This window comes from Urocitellus parryii, chromosome 7, assembly GCF_045843805.1.
Source record: "Urocitellus parryii isolate mUroPar1 chromosome 7, mUroPar1.hap1, whole genome shotgun sequence".
In the NCBI taxonomy this organism is placed as follows: domain Eukaryota; kingdom Metazoa; phylum Chordata; class Mammalia; order Rodentia; family Sciuridae; genus Urocitellus; species Urocitellus parryii.
In genome coordinates, this window is record NC_135537.1 from 135,820,283 (window position 1) to 135,838,812 (window position 18,530).

An 18,530-nucleotide genomic window follows, 5' to 3' on the forward strand; every position below is an offset into this window, starting at 1 on the left:
AAAATGAGGTAATGTGACTGGAGCTCTCTAGGGAGCTTGCCCTGGGAATATATTTGGTGCCTACAACTGGATATTTTATTTATAGATAACATTGATTGAGAATTCCTAGGGGCACCTTGCGTTATTTGAGAGAGCTCGAAAAAGCACAACCTGGGAAACATGGAAATGCCAGTTAGTGAAATAAATTTTAATAAATTCATAGTAGAGGTTGATAATGTTGGGATTTATCTGGCTGCAGATCAGGAGCTCATGGGGCCCTGTGGAGGGTCAGTCAGATTTTTGGAGAGAAGGTGCTTAGATATGCAGATGGTTTAGAGACTTACATATATACACACATGTATATGTATGTATGTACATTAATGTCTACTCTGCCAAAGAATGTGCTTCCTGAGTTGTGCTAAGTAGATTTGTCTTATAGAGTACAGACAATACAGAAACACACACAGCTTGGCCTGTTTTGCATGTGTGCAATTCCAGCTACTCAGGAAGCTAGGGAGGAGTGTCCCAAGTTTGAGGCCATCCTGGGCAATTTAATGACCCCTGACTCAAATATAATTTTTTTTAACAATAGACAGGGGATATGGGTCAGTTGTTAAGTGCCCCTAGTTCAATACCAAGTATATTTTTTATTAATATGTTATAACTTTTGTAGTTAACTTGAATGTGGTAATGTAGATATTTTCCATATTTAGATGCCCATTAGTTCTAATTCTCTCTTTTTGTTTTCACTTGAGTCAATTTTTTGTGGCAGTGGGTACTAGGGTTTAAACTAAGGGGAACTCAGCCACTGAGCCACATCCCCAGCCCTATTTGGAATTTTATTTAGAGACAGGGTCTCACTGAGTTGCTTAGTGCCTTGCTTTTGCTGAGGCTGGCTTTGAACTTGTGATCCTCCTGCCTCAGCCTCCCAAGTAACTGTATTACAGGCATGTGCCATCACTTCCTGCTGCTTTGTTTTCCTTTTCTTTCTTTTTCTTTTTTCTTTAATTTCTTTTTTTAAACAATTATATATGGTTTTATTTTGTCAGTGTTTTGTCCTTGAATTCCTAACATACATTTTAACTAACTTAGGCCCACTTTCAATGACCACTTTGTCATTTTTTGTGCATTTAGAAAACTTATAGAATAAAGTAACTCATGATATTCACACAATAACTACCTTGTGGGAAACAAAACTTGCTTTATATTTATCTGACTTTTAAAGAGTTGTCAATCATTTCATACCCCAAATCATGTGATTGTCAATTCTTCATGTTCATGGCACTCTATCACATAGATCACAACAAAACTTTTTATTTTATTTAACTTGACTCTATTGCAAAGAAGGAGCTGTCAAAAGCTAAACAATGTCTAAAATTAGATTATTGGGTCTGGGATAATAGCTAGTGGTAGAGCATACGGATAGCTTTCCATTTCCATTTCCATTTCAATATGGCTTTCCATTTTCAACAACTTCAAAGATGAAATGAGAATGGGGTCTACTCATTGGCTTCAAGATCTAAGCAGAATAGGGGCTAAATACCTGAATTAGGAATAGTAAAGCAGTTTGAAAGAGAGGGAAAGGAATAAGTAGATTTTAGAAAGGTTAAAATTGTGTTCGTTATCTTACATTCAAAGACAGGGTGTCAAGAGAAAGATTAAAATTGAAGATTAGTGACCATTACATGAGAATGATGATAAAGATCTGAGAGTACCATATAAGAAAAGCTCAGAGGAAAAAAAAAGATCATGAATTCTTACAGATACACCCAATGGAAGAAGAATTTTTTTTAGACACAATAAAGATATTGTGTCCAACTAAAAACAAATATTAGAAAGAAGTGATTTTTAGGGTACTAACTGAAGAAATCAATTTTTTTTTCTGTGGTGGAAAAGTATATAAAACCACTGAAGCAAAAGACCATCTGGAGAGAGAGGAGAAGCAGCAGGTGGCCGTGTGGGGAGGGGTCTGCAGGGTGAAGAATCAGGGGGAGGAATGGGGTAAAGTTTGTCTGCACCCCCTGGCCATCAGACCCCTGGACAAGTGCCCACACCCTGCGGTGGCTAGCACTCAGAACTTTCTCTGACTGTACAGTCTGTGTAGAGCATCCTTCATGTCTCGGTTCCTCAGACACTAGATGACAGGATTCAAGGAAGGGGTGAGGATGGAGTAGAAAATGGATGCCAGGCGACCCTGGGTAGGGGAGTACTGAGAGGCAGACCTCAAGTAGGTGAAGCTTGCACTGGTGTAAAACAGAAGGACTGTGGTCAGGTGGGAGGAGCAGGTGGAGAAGGCCTTCCACCGGCCATCCACGGAGGGCATCTGCAGGAGGGTGGAGATGATGCGGATGTAGGAGAGGACCTTGAGGGCAAAGGAGCTCATGATGATGCAGCTGCCCACAGCGAAGACCACCTCCTCGATGGAGTGGAAGTCGGCACAGGAGAGTCTCATGAGAGGAGGAATGTCGCAGAAGAAGTGCTCAACAACATTGGTCCCACAGAAGGGAAGGGAGAAGGTGTTGAGGGCCAGGAAGGCTGCATAGAGGGCCCCGCCCACCCAGGCCAGGACCACCAAGGCACAGCAAAGCCTCTGGCTCATGATGGCCACATAGAGCAAGGGCCTGTAGATGGCCATGCACCGGTCATAAGCCATGGCCGTGAGCAGAAAGCACTCGGTAGAAGCAAATGTAAAAAACATGTAAAGCTGAGTGACACACTCAAAGTAGGAAATGACCCCAGATCCCTCAAGGGTGGTTTCCAGGGCCTTGGGGATGGTGACCGAGGTGTAGCTCAGATCCACAAAACACAGATTCTTCAGGAAGAAGTACATGGGTGAGTGGAGGCGGCTGTCTCTAACCACAGCTATGATGACAGAGATATTCCCCAGGAGGGCAAAGGTGTAGACCCAGGAGAAAAATAAGACAGCCACTAATCTCCATTCTGGGATGTCTGAGAAGCCCCTGAGGATGAACTGGGTCACTCTGGTGTGAATGAACATTTCTCTCTCTCTGAAGTTGTGTTTGGATGCAGTGGCCACAGAGAGCTAAGCAAGAGAACAGAAGCGGGAGATGAGCTGGAAACCTTGTCCATGAAGGGCTTTTGTCTACAGAGGTTCATCTTCTCTCAACGGAAAAACGCCCAAGAAGCAGCTTATGTAATGATCATAACTCAGGGAATTCTGTGATGGTTTTGATGAACCAATCTGCAGCCTGTGTCCAAGTCAACTGCTCTTATCACATTGCTGGAAGATTGAGCCTCATGGAAGAGGGGGAGAGGAGAACACAGAAGGGCAGAACAGAGGAGAGGAGACAATAAGAGAAGGAGAAGAGAAAAGAGAAGAAGAGAGGAAAGATGATAAGAAAGGAGAGATGTCTCACCAATTTTTCTTCCCCCTTCATTTTGGATGGCTTCAGGTAAGAAGTTTCATGTATTTACTTCATACATTGCCACAGTTCACCACTTTGGGGTGTTTCAACATTAACTCTGTCAGTCATGTTTTAGCCAATGGAGAGATGTGTATTTTTTAACTCCTTCCTTTCTCATAGTGTGACTACCTGTAGATTCCCCAAGCCCTCCTAGATTTTTTTTTTGTATGATTACCTTCTTGCCCAATTCCCTTTACTGGTGTCAATTTTGCTGTCCTTCCTTAAACTATTGATTTTATTTTATTTTTTTTGTAAAGTTGAATGATTTTACTGTTTTTGTAGTTTCAGGATTTACTAAATTAATGATTTTTTTAAATTTGTGAAGTACAATTAAGATATTGATCAGAAAATATTTAATATGTTAAAAACCAAGAAAGACTACCTCAACTTCTAGATCAACTTCTAGGTAATAATATAAACACAAAACAACAACAAAACCAATGACAAGGAACAAAAGATATGGAGGAAGGAGCACCAGATCAGGAGGAAGAGGAGAAGGAGGAGGGGGTTAAGACAGAGAATTAAATGCAGTCACTCTTCAGCAAACCTTTTAGCAGAACATACAGGAGAGAACAGCAATGTGTTAACTGCCACTCAGGATTCCGTCTGTCTGTGAAGTTTGGCTGGGTCTCTTTTTATACTGCAAATGTTACCTGAAAGGAGGTACGATGGACCTCTTTTCTCAGAAAGAATAAAGTAGAAGCCCATTCTTTAGAGTTCAGTCTATGACCTGCAGAAAAAGCCTTGTCTTTTAGAAGATTCTTGATCATTGTGCCATTTGTAACTCAAACAACTGGACTTTGCAGTATGGAATAATACTTTTGAAAACACTAGATATCTCCAAAGATTAGAAATGAAACCTCTATATGAGCCCGCTGTCCCACTCCATTGTATTCATCCAAAAGAGCTAAAATCAGCATACTATAGTGACACAGCCACATCCCTCCATGCTTACAGCATGACTCCCAATAGCTAAGATATGGAATCAGCCCAGGTGCCTATGAGAGTGAATGGATAAAGACAATGTGGTCTAAAAATAATGAAATGGTGTCATTTGTTGGTAAATGGATGGAGCTGGGGAAAGGGGATGGAACTGGAGACCTTCATGCTAAGTGAAATAAGAGAGTAAGAAAATCAACAATGGAATGTTTCTTGTGATATGATTAAATACATCCATGTAAATTTTTGTCCACTGTCACCTCATGTGGAAGAGTCCTAGAATTGTTTCATATCCTCAAACACATTGAGGTTAAGTTGATCACAATAAACATATTGGAGTTAGAATACCTAAAAACAGTTTTGAGGGATCTTTTATAAAACAACTCTGCTAAAGCCCAGGGAAATTGTCTTTTACTTTACGCATAAACTTGATGTAAGCCTTGATTCTAGGTGTGTGTACCGAATCCCTGCACCTTAGAAGTCTGGGTTTGGTAATTATTTCCTACTTTCCATTTTTTCCCTCTTCAGGCATGATCCTTCTTAGTAGGATGGGGCTCTGTCTTTCTCTTTATGCAGTCAGTGCTCAGGACCAAGCCCAGTTGGTGCTCAGTGGAGAATAAAGGAGTGAGCAGCCTGAGTGCAACCTGAGACACTGCCCTTCATACACTTGGCTTTTAGATGTGGATCTGTAGGAGCTCGCTCTAGTATTTCCAGCAGTGGGAGTACTCAACCTCCTGCATAAGGACAGTTAGGAATCTTGCAGACACTCAACAGAACCACACTAGAAGAACCTTATCTGCTGTTTTGAGCCTGCCCTTCCCCAATTTGCCCAAACTCCAGGGAAGGCATTCCCTATCTGCAGCAGAATTGGAGAGCCAAGAATACAGTCCATCTCTGAGTCCCACAGCTCCTCTCTGTATTCAACATTAGTAAGAACTGAAAGAGGACAGTTGAGTGGGACCCTCCAATCATTGACTCCAAGGCAGTGGGCAGATAGAATGGACTTGGAGAACACTAAAGAGCATTGACATAGATGTGGCTGCTACCAAAGCTATGATCCTGAGCAGCTGTTAGAGGCAGTCCTGGAATTTTCTGTTGGATGGAGACATCTGTGCAATACTTGGGGAATGGCAAGTTATGCAGAGTACAACCCCTAGAGTACCTATAGTGTGGGAGAGGTACCTTGGGGTCTTCTCCTTCCTAAAATTCCTGATGCAACCTGTCACATATATCCCTTGTCAAGTGCAAAGAAAAAGAATTCAAAGAATGGTGTGGGGATGGGTGTGCATAGAGGTCCTTGGGGAAACCCAGAAGGGTGTGAATGCTCAGGTGATCAGGGATGAAGCTGCAGTTAGCAGAATGCCCACCTGGCTCATGCCAGAGACACCCAGGTGCGTCTATGGCTCCTGGTTCAAGGTTCAAAGAATAGGTGAGAGTGTGTGCCTGGGCTGAGGCTAATCCAGGAGGGTTGGGAGCTACATGTCCCCCCTTTCCATCCCTGAACCACTTCCTCAGTCCTCCCTCATTTCAGGAGGACCTGAGGAACCGTGAATGGTGAGGTCATCCCTGGGATTTTGGAAGAGAGATATCAAATCCTGAGTGTGGGATGCATGCTTGGATGGATGACGAAACCTTGTTACCAATTGTAGGTGGATGTGAATAGAATATAGTGGGTCTCACCAGGAGTCACTGAAGTTCAGATGATTGCTAATATTAGTAGTTCTGGAAATTAAAATTGTGCTAATGAACATTTGCATTGTGAAAACTTGTGTCTTCTTAACAATAAAACATCATTCCCCTGAGAATGTCTTTGTCAACAAAATTAAGCTTTAACCCAGTATCCTCAAATACTCTTCTTTCTAAAGGATGCCAACCAATGAAAGAAATGTCCTGTGGGAGCATGCTACTGCTCTCACTGGCCCATGAATACATTTGTTCCCCAGGGTTAATAGTCTGTTTATCTGCCTTTCTGCTTGAATGTGTATGTAATTGCAAAAGAGAAAGCATCGTTTCCATTGCCAAAAAATAAATCATGAAAACCATATTTGAAACAATAGTTTAAAACAGGTGTATTAACTCAGCAGTGTGCATCTCATGTTCCTGCCTCTTCAGGAATCTGTGTGCTTTCTTTTAGGGTGTTGCTAGGTGTTGGAGGGGACAGGTAGGTGGTCCTGAAATGAAGCTCCTTAGTGCAATCCAAAGCAGAGGCATATTTTTCAGATGGAGGCAATGCTGTTGTTGTCCCTGGGATCCCAGCTGCCACTGTCCTGCCTGAATTCTTCCTTCCCACCCCCTCCTCTTATCACCCATTGCCCCCTGTCAGATGACCTAGGCTGCCTTCTGTCCTCTGTTCCCACTTCAGCTTTACAAGGACAGACACAATCAGTCTTTTGGTTTCTTCCTTATTTTTTTTTTCAATTATCCCCACAAAGACTATAGGCTGACCACATACCTCACAGAAAGGCCATCTGTGTCCTGCTCACAGCTGGTCATTCAAGGACTTCAGACTTGCAGTGTCTACATGGTTATGATGTCTTGAGTGTCCACATGCTTGTAAATAAACTCCTGCTTAAACAGGATTCACGGGCAATTATCTAAGAGTATCTGGTGCATTATTCTTGCTCAATAAGTGTGAGCACTTTATATTTTTTCTCTGCGCAGTAGGGGTTTTCTGGAGACACATTCACCCCATGCTTCCCCAATTAGACCTGAGTCTATGATAGCAGTTGGGGGTGCACATGAAGCAAGCTGGTCCCCTACTTCTGAGGTGTGTTTACCAGAGGCAGTATGCATTAGCTCACAATTCCTGCAAAACTGGAAAGCTAAAACAATGTGATTTGAGGATATCTTCAAGTAAATAATGGGGGATGATAAAGAGGATTCATCTCCGTGGAGTGAGCCACTACATTCCTCAACAGATTTAAAGTTATTTAAACAGCCACAGAAGTAGGAATTAGCAGCGATTCCCATCCAGAATATAAATAAGACTGGCCAACTAGAAGTAGACATGTGTTCTTGTACATAACTGATATGCAGACGTGGTGGGGAATTTAAACTCTAACTGGTTGTAAAATGCAAATAATCCACCCATTTACCTGAGCCTTTGTCTGATTTCTCTCCCTGCAACATTCTAAAATAAATGGAAGTCAAGACAAATTAAAGACGTCACTTGCAGTTAGGTAACCATGAGGTTTTATCTCAACCAATCAGATCTCGCATGGAGCAAGACTTACTTTTTGCATCCAGACACATCCAAGTGAGGGCAGAGCAGAACCTCCTTATCAGCAAGTCAGCAAGTCCTAGGGAGGAGAAGGCTGGAGAGGTGGGTGGAGTGGCTAGTTCTTCTGCATGTCCATTAAATAATGGGCCTTGTTACCACTTCCACACCATCAAGGAAAATGAGGTAATGTGACTGGAGCTCTCTAGGGAGCTTGCCCTGGGAATATTTTTGGTGCCTATTACTGGATACTTTATTTATAGATAACATTGATTGAGAATTCCTAGGGGCACTCTCTGAGAGAGCTTGAAAAAGAACAACTCGGAAACTTGGAAATGCCAGTTAGTGAAGGAAATTTTAATAAATTCATAGTAGAGGTTGATAATGTTGGGGTTTATCTGGCTGCAGATCAGGAGCTCATGGGGCCCTGTGGAGGGTCTGTCAGATTTTTGGAGGGAAGGTGTTTACATATGCAGATGGTTTAGAGACCCACATATATACACACAGGTATATGTATGTATGTATGTACATTAATGTCTACTTTGCCAAAGAATGTGCTTCTTGAGTTGTGCTAAGTAGATTTGTCTTGTAGAGTATAGACAACAAAGAAATACACACAGCTTGACCTGTGTTGCATGTGTGCAATTCCAGCTACTCAGGAAGCTAGGGAGGAGTGTCCCAAGTTTGAGGCCATCCTGGGCTATTTAATGACCCCTGACTCAAAATATAAATTTTTTAAGAAAAGGACTGGGGATATGGGTCAGTGGTTAAGTGCCCCTAGTTCAATACCAAGTATATTTTTTATTAATCTGTTATCAACTTTGTAGTTAACTTGAATGTGGTAACATATATATTTTCCATATTTAGATGCCCATTAGTTCTAATTCTCTCTTTTTGTTTTCACTTGAGTCAATTTTTTGTGGCAGTGGGTATTGGGGATTAAACTAAGGGGAACTCAGCCACTGAGCCACATCCCCAGCCCTATTTTGAATTTTATTTAGAGACAGGGTCTCATTGAGTTGCTATGTGCCTCACTTTTGCTGAGGCTGGCTTTAAACTTGCAATCCTCCTACCTCAGCCTCCAGAGCCACTGGGATTATAGGCATGTGCCTCTGAGTGTGGCCACTTGACACAAATTTTAAACAATTAAGAAATTAGATCTGTCAATTAATTCATGGTGGTGTTTATTGCTTTAAGCAGACCATGTTGTTAATATCACATAATACATATTCTACATCACTGTCATTCTGTAAATGTTGATGAGCATATTTATCCTGAATTCAAATGATTTAGAATTTATTTACCTGGAATACTTGAAGAAAACCAGAAGATGTATCCCTGAACATTCAAAAGCCTGCATCAACCAAGGCCCTTCTACTGACAGGAGGAGCACCTGCCCTTCCTCACTGAATAGCGCACATCTTAATGGTGAACACAAGAGGGCTCACAACCAAAGGAAGAACTTGGCATTGGCCTAGGCATTCTTGGCTAGGTCCAAATCTCCACTAAATTTCTAAGCAGTGACCTGAGACTGCACAGTTTACTTGACTTTATAGGCATCACTGCTTACTCTTGGCCTCTCATTTTACTCAGAAGATCAAGTGACAAGATCTTGACCTCATTAGAGGTCACAGGCAAGCACTGTGTCTTTGCAAAGTAGCATCAGTATTGCATGTGCCAACAAGGGTGATGATCACCCCTCAGCTGTCATTGCTGTCCAGACACTGCAACTGAAGCCACCATCACAATGAATAGATTTATGCAGATTCTTCTCTGGATGTTCTGTGTGATTTTAACTAATGTCCTTCCCACATAATTTTCCTGAGCAGAAAATAAAAACTCATGAAAAATAGGAACACCTGGAGCACTAATATGAGAAACCATGGTCTCAGCTAGCAGAGTGAGGTAAGGCCATGAGCTGGGTGCCCATGCCCCTAAAGGTGGTGGTGTCCCCTGCTGCAGGTCTGGTCTTCAGAAGGCTGGCTCCCTGTGATGTTAGTGGAGAGACTGGCCAAAGCTCTATATTTATATATGGTTCAATTATCAACTACATATTCTGCTTGCCATTTATGTTTATATTTTCAAACAGTGAAATAAATATATTTATAAATATAAAAAAATCAAATATTTCAAATGACAACATTTTATACATTTAAAGGAAATTCAATTATATTAAATTTTGCCTTTAAAAATATACATGAAGATTAAAGGACTAATGAGAAAATAAATGAAACACATGTGTATCCAAAGAGTAGAGATAAAAATTCATAGAAGAAAATTACAGAAATGTTCAGGCAAAAGATTTTTAAAAAGTAAACTATATTTCTATTGGGAAAATCCATCTTGTGCAAGAACAAATAAAAATAGGAGAAAATAGCAACTGAAGATAATGATTGATAGCCAGAACTATTTCAATTCCTAAGTCTATGGCGCCAGTCCAGTGGTCACAGAGTTTAATTAAATGCTTTTCCTTAAAGATACAGGCACTAGGGGCCGGGGTTGTAGCTCAGTGGTAGAGCACTTGCCTAGTATGTGTGAAGCCCTGGGTTTGATCCCCAGCACTACATAAAACTAAATAAACAAAATGCAGGTATTGTGTCCATCTACAACAAAAAATGTTTTTTAAAAAGGTACAGGCACTAAATTTGTTTTTGCACATGACAGTAAATTGGAAATTTTTCTTCACATTAAATGTGGCTATGGAACCTTGATATCCAAACTAGACCAGATCTCACCCAATATATAAAAGTTTATAGGGAAGAAACTCACTTATGAGCATTGGTAGAACATTCTACCAAACTTCTAAATAAAGTAGGAGACCCACAATGACTCATATACAGACAAAAGACTACACGCATACAAACATATACTCACACAGAATTCAGCAAGTTGGAGATTCATCTGCAAAAATACGAGGTGTCTACATTATAGAGCACAATATAATGTGTGCCTGGGCTTTTAAGACAGTGCCTGCCCTCCACATATCTGTTGTCTCCTGACTGGAACAGCAATTTCTTTTCACCCTGAGGATAATGTCAGCAGGAATTACCGAGAGTGAAGACTGAGAAAGATGCAATCTCAAATCAGCTTCCAACTTCTTTGAACATATATTTATTAATTCTAGAAAAGAAAAACATTTGAACATCATATCCAAGAAGATGTGTTGTAGGAAATTGTGGAAATAACCAGCAAGCAAAACTGAATCTCAGGCTCCAATCTCCATGCAGGTTAATCTCAGGTTAACTTCTTTATATTTTCTTGCTTTACATACTACACACCACCATGACTATCCTTTAATATTCCACAATGCACAAATAAAATTTTTGTGTGGAATTTAAATGATTTTTAAAATTTGAAAGATGGTGGGTTTTTCTTGTGCACATGAAATATTTTCTACATTGCTGTTCTTTTTATCCTTTTCCATATTATAATTGAAAAACAAATAATGCTATGTTTTGAGTGTGTTTTGAGCATTTCCTTTAAAGTTTTATGTGCTGGAAGTTTAGTTTAACAGTATGGGTGGTATTATCCTAAAGAATTAAAGTTAGCACACTGTACTGATACAGGCATACCCATGTTTATAGTAGCACAATTCATAATAGTCAAACTTTGAAACCAGCCCAGATATCTGTTAATGGATGAATGGATAAAGAGTATGTAGTAATAATCACAGATTTTTTTTCAGTCATAAAAAAGCATGAAATTGTGTCATTTACAGGGAAATGAATGAAACTTGAAAAAATTATATTAAGCAAAATAAATAAAGTCAAGGGTTTTATAGTTTTTCTCAGATGAGGAAGCTAAAGAAGATAAGGTATGTGTGTGGGGGGTGGGTCTCATGAAAATCAAAGGGAGATCAGTAAAATAGAAGAAAAATTTAGTGGGGGAAGGAGGAGAGGGAAAGGGTAAAATTGGGGAGTGATATTGACCAAATTATATTGCTATATACACTTACAAATATGTAACAATGAATCCCATTATGTACTACTATAATGCTCCAATAAAAAATATGAAACAAGCCAGGAACGGTGGCACACACCTGTAATCCCAGCTGCTCAGGAGTCTGAGGCAGGAGAATCACGAGTTCAAAGCAGCTTCAGCAAAAGTGAGGTGCTAAGCAACTCAGTGAGACCCTGCCTCTAAATAAAATACAAAATAGGGCTGGGGATGTGGCTCAGTGGTTGAGTGCCCCTGAGTTCAATCCCTGATACAAAAAAAAAAAAAAAGAAAAATCTCAAAAACATTCTTTCAAAAATAGAAAAAAAAAATTCCAAACATTTGTTTGAAACCACCAAAACCTGAAATGTTTGCAGAGATGCTGAGAAAGAAAAATGAAATTGGAGGCATAATGCTTTCTAATTTCAGATATTTTTACAAAGCCATAGCATTCTAGAGTATAGCACTGGCATAAAACTAGGAACATAGACAAATGGAACAATGTAAAAAACACAGAACTAATCTAAACATTAGTTCTGTTTTATGTGCTTGAAGTTTAGTTTAACAGTATGGATGGTATTATCCTAAAAAATTAAAGTCAGCACACTGTACTGTGGTCAGGTGGACAAATTTTCAACCAGAGCACCAAGAAGACACATGGAGGAAACAGAAGTCTCTTCCATACACATGGCTAAGAGAAAAATGAATTTCCACAAGAAAAAGAATGAAACTGAGCCCTTATCTTATGTCACATATAAAATCAACTTGAAATGAATGAGTGACATAAATGTTAAGCCTAAAACAATCAAACTTCTGGACAGGAACATAAGGGAAAATATCTTCAACGCTGTTTTTTGACAATGATTTTTTTGGATTTCCACCCTGGTATCTTGCAGACAGCCTGCTTACTGTGAGCAGTAAGCACTCCCAGCCCCCTCTGGGCACAGTTAGAGGGCCACACAGGACAGAGGCATAATCAAGAGCAAAACATAGAGATAATTGATGGCTGGAATAATTAGGGGAAGTTTTGGAATCTGGCAAATTAAGTTTTTGAAGAACAGTCATCGAGTTCATTAAGCTAAAAAGATGGTGGATAACCTTTGGGAACTCATATTCAGAGTTCTGTCTCCTGACAATTCCTCCCACATTAACCTGGTGCCTCTAGCACACAACATCCAGAGGCAACTGATGTAAGCCTCAGATGTCTGGTGCAAGTAGGGACCTTTGGGGAAACTAAGAGACCAACAAAAGGACTGAGAAAATTAGTGCTCCAAAGCATGTTGCAAGAGTAATGTGCCAATAAAGAAGAGAAGGAACTGAAGATGTTGGGCTAAATGTGCTGCTAGAGACAGCAATCTGCTCATGGCATGAATAGGCAGCACTTCCAATGCTTCTGTGAGAGAATTCTGCTTACTATACTATTGCGTTTTTTTCAAATAATGTGAAAATAAAACATTGAGAGTTCAATTATTTTAGAAGCCTGATTTTGATTAGCAAATCTTCCCTTTGAAAAATTAGAATAGATTGATGACTTACTAGATAATCTAGAAAATATTTGAAGAGTATAGTATACAGCAATCTTTCTTAAACTCTTTTAAAGATTTGAAGAGAAGGTAGCACTCCCAACCTCATGCTGAGAGGTCAATCATTGCCCTGAAACCACAATCAAGGATATAATAAGAAAACTAAATAGCAATATGCCCAAGTGACTAGTAATACAAAAATCCTCAAAACAAAACAAAACCAAAAAAAAAAAAAAACATAGCAAATTGAATTGGACAGCACATTGAAAAAACTCCATACTCCTGAGCAGTGAGATTTATAATGGGATGCAAGGATGGTTCAACCTACATCAATCAATGAAATACATTAAATTATACAAAAACCAAGATCATTAAAATTGATGCAGAAAAACATTTAACAAAACCAAACAAGATGAAAATGTACATTAAAGTAGGAATAGGAGGAAACTACTTCAACATAATAAAAGACAGGTATACAAAGCCCACAGCTAAAACCATAGTAAATGGAGAGACTGAAATTTGTGCATCTAAGATCAGGAATTTTTGCTCGAATTTGGGACCCCCAAAATATTACCAGAGACCAAGATCGATGTAAGCAGCAAAGAGGTGTTTATTGCGAGCTAGCTTGGTCCACTGTGTGCACACAGAAACTGGTGACACTGAGAGGCCCCGAGCCTAGGGTTTGCAGCAGTTTTATACCCTCTTTGTGGAAGGTAGGGACTTCACATACATCATAGCATCTCTTAGCAAATCATCACACACCTCAGGAAAATCATAAAACAACTCTAAAACATGATTAGCACATTCACTGGTGGGAGCAAGTTGGGTAAGGGTGATTGGTTAGTACAAGAGGGGGATTTGTTTGAACTGATTGGTTTAAGTCACGAGGAGGGTATGTGCTGAACTACATGGTTTCCCAACATGTTACCAACCACCATAAACTACTGGGAGGGTCATCTGGAATCCCAGGTATTTTCCCTGACTCATGCTGATTGGTGGCTGCTAGAGGGTTTCTATGGTTCCTCACCTAGCCTGACTGAGTCAGGGACATCTGGCTCCACAGATCTCTCCTGTTATTTGTAGATTAACAACTCAGCAGGGTGTGTATGTGCCTAGGAGTGCTCTGTGGGTTTTTCCAAGGACAAGGGTCATGCCCCTTCCTTGGACAGGCTTTGCTCTGAGGTAGAGGCTGCTTTCTCAAAAGCAGATAGGTAGAATAGAAGAAGAGGAATAAAGGGAGGGAGGAGGAGGAAGAAAGAAGGTGAACCAGGGACTGTAATGGAGTAAATTAAATCCCATGCATGCATAATTATGTTAAAAATGGATCTTTATGTACAACCATATAGCACAAATGAAAGCAAAAATACACAAATAAAATAAAAAGTGTTCCATAAAGAAATTATAAGATAAACAGCTATTACCATTAGAAAGGTAGCACATCGGATAAATTCTGGGGAAGAGGTGATAGATGACCCCTCAAAGCTACAGAGGATACCTCTGAAAGGAGGGTCTGCATGGTGAACTTGGTACTGGGGTTCGGAGCTGGATCTCCCAGTGCCAGGATGTGGACTTCTGGTAGGGAACTCTGCCTGGTAAAGCAGGCATCTTTGAAGAGTTCAATGAGGCTGGTTTTGAATATGAATAAAGATAAAGCAGAAGAACCCAGCAACTGCCATTAACTAAGGCTCATCATACAAGGGGGGGGGACTGTAAAAAGAGAATCTCTAATATGCCTAATTCTCAGAAATTAATGGGAAACAGCTACAGAAGATTGATATACATTGAACTACAGAAGAGGTTGAGATAGAGAAGAAAATTTTTTGTTGATAAGTTTATCTACAGTAGTATTTCTGTTCATATAATGAACTATCAAAAATTAATTAAGAAAAAAATCACATTTACAGTAGCATCAAAACTATGTATAAACAACACAAGACTAGGGTTCTCATTAGAATAAGATGTACTCCATTTTGAATAACTATGTCCAAATATACCCTACCATCATGTATAACTAAAAGGCACAAATGTATGTATACAATAAAATACTTAGGAATGAATTTAAACTATGAGGTGAGCAATCTGTGCATTTAAAACTACAAAATATTGATGAATGAAATTAAGAAAGAAAAAATAAATGGATTCAGGCCTCTGGACCAGATCATATTAGCTGCTGTCACACTGTGAACAAAGGGGCCCAGGCTTGAGTTGCAGCATCCCTGATCTGTTTGGGGACTGAGACTTGGGCAGAGAAAAAATATGGAAAGAGCAAGAGAGAGAGTGGAGGAGATCAGATCCTAGAAGAAGTGAAACATACTAGATTGGATTTTCCTGCCTTTGTACCTGAAAGAACAATCAAGGCTTGCCATCGGAGAAAATGCCCGTTTATTGAGGAACAGCTCTGCATATTTATAGAATTGGGGGTGGTTTGACAGTTATGACAGTTTAATGGTTGAAGGGTTTGCCAGTTGACATGGGTTGCTTTTTGATTGGTGGGTAAGGATCATGTGAACCAGCAGGGCTAGTCTGATTGGTGGGTAAGGATCATGTGAGCCAGCAGGGCTCACCATTGGACGGCAGAATCATGTGAGCCAGCAGGGCTCACCATTGGATGGCTCTTCTTGGGGGTTGGGGAAGTTAGTCTTTGGAGCCTGGGCGACTCCCAACAGTACCCACTGTGAGGACTCCAAGTATAAGGGGAGTCTCTGAATAATTGTGAGGAAAGACGAACGTCCCATCAAGGTTTGTGACTGAAGGTGTGAGTTGTATTAAACATGGGTGAATTAAAAAAGAAAGAAAGAAAGTAAAGTAAAATGATATTCAGTAGCCATATACTTCAGGTCAGTTCGTAAAACTGTTGTAGTTAAAGTTTAGAGAAATCAGTGTACTCACATGTTGCTGACAAGAACAAAAGTTAGTTCAATATCATATGCATAAATTTGTCCATCAAATACTGATGCCGCCAATTATAATTGATGTCACAGAAATGCAAAAGACTCCTAGTAACTCTTATGCCAACATATTGGAAGATCTAGAAGAAAGGGACAAATCTGTGGCAAATATAATATACCAGGGCTGAATTATGAGAAAATATAAGATAGACATCATTAATGACTAATAAATTTGAATCAGTAATAAAAAGTTTCCCAGTTTTTTTAAAAAAAAACCCAGGAGCTCACGGCTTCACTACTGTTCTACCAAACATTCAAAAAGAAGTGACACCCAGTCTCTGGAAACTACTCCAGGGAATTAAAATGAACTTTGATCTTTCAAGTCCCATGACACAAAACCAACGTTTCCCTAGTACTAGATCCAGACAACTATTCAATAACCACCACAAAAAAGAGAATTACAAACAAAGATGGATGTAAGCATTGACAAAGACAGATGTAAGCATTCTCAACAAAATCTAGAAAACAAAGTCCAACAGCACATCAAAAAGAGCATACTGTATTCATATGGAATATGAAGGAAGCCTAACAGATAGAGACTGGCAAATCCCACACTGTGTCAACAGAACAAAGAAACAAAATGTCCATAGGTGGATATATGGACTTTTTAAAATGCTGGTATACACATATAATGGAAATGTATTCATCCACTAAAAGTGGTAAATGCTATAATGTGGACTACTTTTGAAAACATCAGGCTTAGTCCCGTCATAAAAAGGAACATGTTGAGTGATTCTATTCATACAAAATATCTAGACATAAATTCAAACATGAAGATTATACTTAGTGGCTTACAGTGACTTAAGTAAGGATAAGTAAGTGAATGATAGATATTTCATTGAGAGTGATAAAAATATTTGGGAACAAGATGTAGCTGGAAGTTGTACAAATTTGTAATGTGGTAAATAATATTGAATTGATAACCATGAACTGTTACAAAGGTTAACTTTCTGTTATATGGATTTCATCTCAATGATAAGAAATTTTGGCTGCTAAACTGCAGATAGTGTAAGATATTTCCCTCCAGGGTAGTAAGTGCTTGAGAGTTGGTTACCTCCCTTAATGTTAATCCGATCTCATAAACATCCCTAACTCACACTGAGGCAAAGGAGTGCAGAGATGAAAATACACACAGCGAAAGCCATCAGTCTTTCCTCAGTGTTATTAGTTTCTCAATAATGACTTAAGGTGATGCCCAGTAGAGGAATTTTACTGTGTCATCCACTACCCATGCTGGCATGTGGCCAGCTCCTATTTCCTGGGCTCTGGAGATGCTTTTGCTTGGCAGTGTGTTCAGTCTTCCTTCTGTCTCTGCAGACTGAGCTGTAGGGTCCCAGGGGCCCTGGTCTCACTGGCAAGGTACTAGGTTCACATAAAGCAGGGGTGACTGAGCTCCCCACATCCTGCTTGGCATTGTGCTGGCTGGACAGATTCACCCCGGATGCAAATATAGTTGATGGGAGAAGCCAAGGAGAGACACTGTGTTGCTCCCACAAGGAGAATGGGCGATGCTCAGGAGTGAATATTTGGCAGTTAGAGTCCAAATATATCCAAAGCTTCATTTTTATTCTGCTCACTAAATTGCAAGCTCATCCACACAGTCAACAAGCCCAGAAACAAACGATTAATTCTGCAAAGAGTAACAGACACAGTGAAGACTTGTGAACACTGTAGTATTTGCTATGATTTCATGTGCTTCAAGAGTAACGTGCAGAGTGTGCTGGACCTCTGCCCAGTGTTTGCAAGTACCACATGTGAGAGTTCTTCATGCTTCCTCTTATGGGTTTCAAATTCTTTTTTTTTCAAATTAATTTTTCTCACCACAAATGTAGTAAATACACTGAATTTTTTGCAAAGAAATTTGAGATATGACAAATAAATACATTCAGATTAAGGCAATAGGAGGACAAAATGCCAAATAGCTTACAGGTGACAGGTAGGAGGATAAGAATTTATTTATGCAAATGACATACATTCATATTTTCAAGTAACTCTGGGAAATAAAAACATTTAATATGGTATACATTTTTTTCATGGAAGCATTTTGAATTCATCAATCTCAGCTTTTACTGCTCAAAATTATATTTGTCTTTTTCAATTGTTTTTCCCATTTTATACTAAAGGTATGGTGGATGAAGATGTGTATCCAGTGGTAAAAATATAAAAATAGAGTTGCACAGCCTTTGGAAGCACATTATGAAGATCAAGATAAAATGAGGTGCCCCTCAGCATTCCTCAGTGGCTGATCAATAGCACTAAGCCATAATTGCTAATATGGAAAAAATGTAATTTAGAAAATAATTAATTCCTGTATCTTACAACCTAAGCAAAGACTTTGCATTTTTACATACAATCTGTTTCCCATGCATTTCCTTATTTTAAGCACTATCCAGAGAAGTACCAAAAGGGAAAATTCCCAGCTTTCCCACTTTATAAGGAAAGCACTTGGAGCAATACCTCTTCATACTTCTGGCATTAAAAATATGCTAACTTCTCTTCGTACTTCTTTTGGTGATCCTCATGCTATCTGAACTTTGTTTAATTTATGTCCCCAACTTTTGGC

At 39.6% G+C, this 18,530-nt stretch overlaps 1 protein-coding gene across 1 annotated transcript; it reads right to left on the reverse strand.

The window, feature by feature from the left end:
• Positions 1-2,113: 2,113 nt before the first annotated feature.
• Positions 2,114-2,977, reverse strand: LOC144256219 (olfactory receptor 10A7-like). The gene has a single exon (XM_077801306.1). It carries the CDS (start codon positions 2,975-2,977, stop codon positions 2,114-2,116), a length of 864 nt encoding a protein of 287 aa, XP_077657432.1.
• Between the last annotated feature and the right edge of the window lie 15,553 nt (positions 2,978-18,530).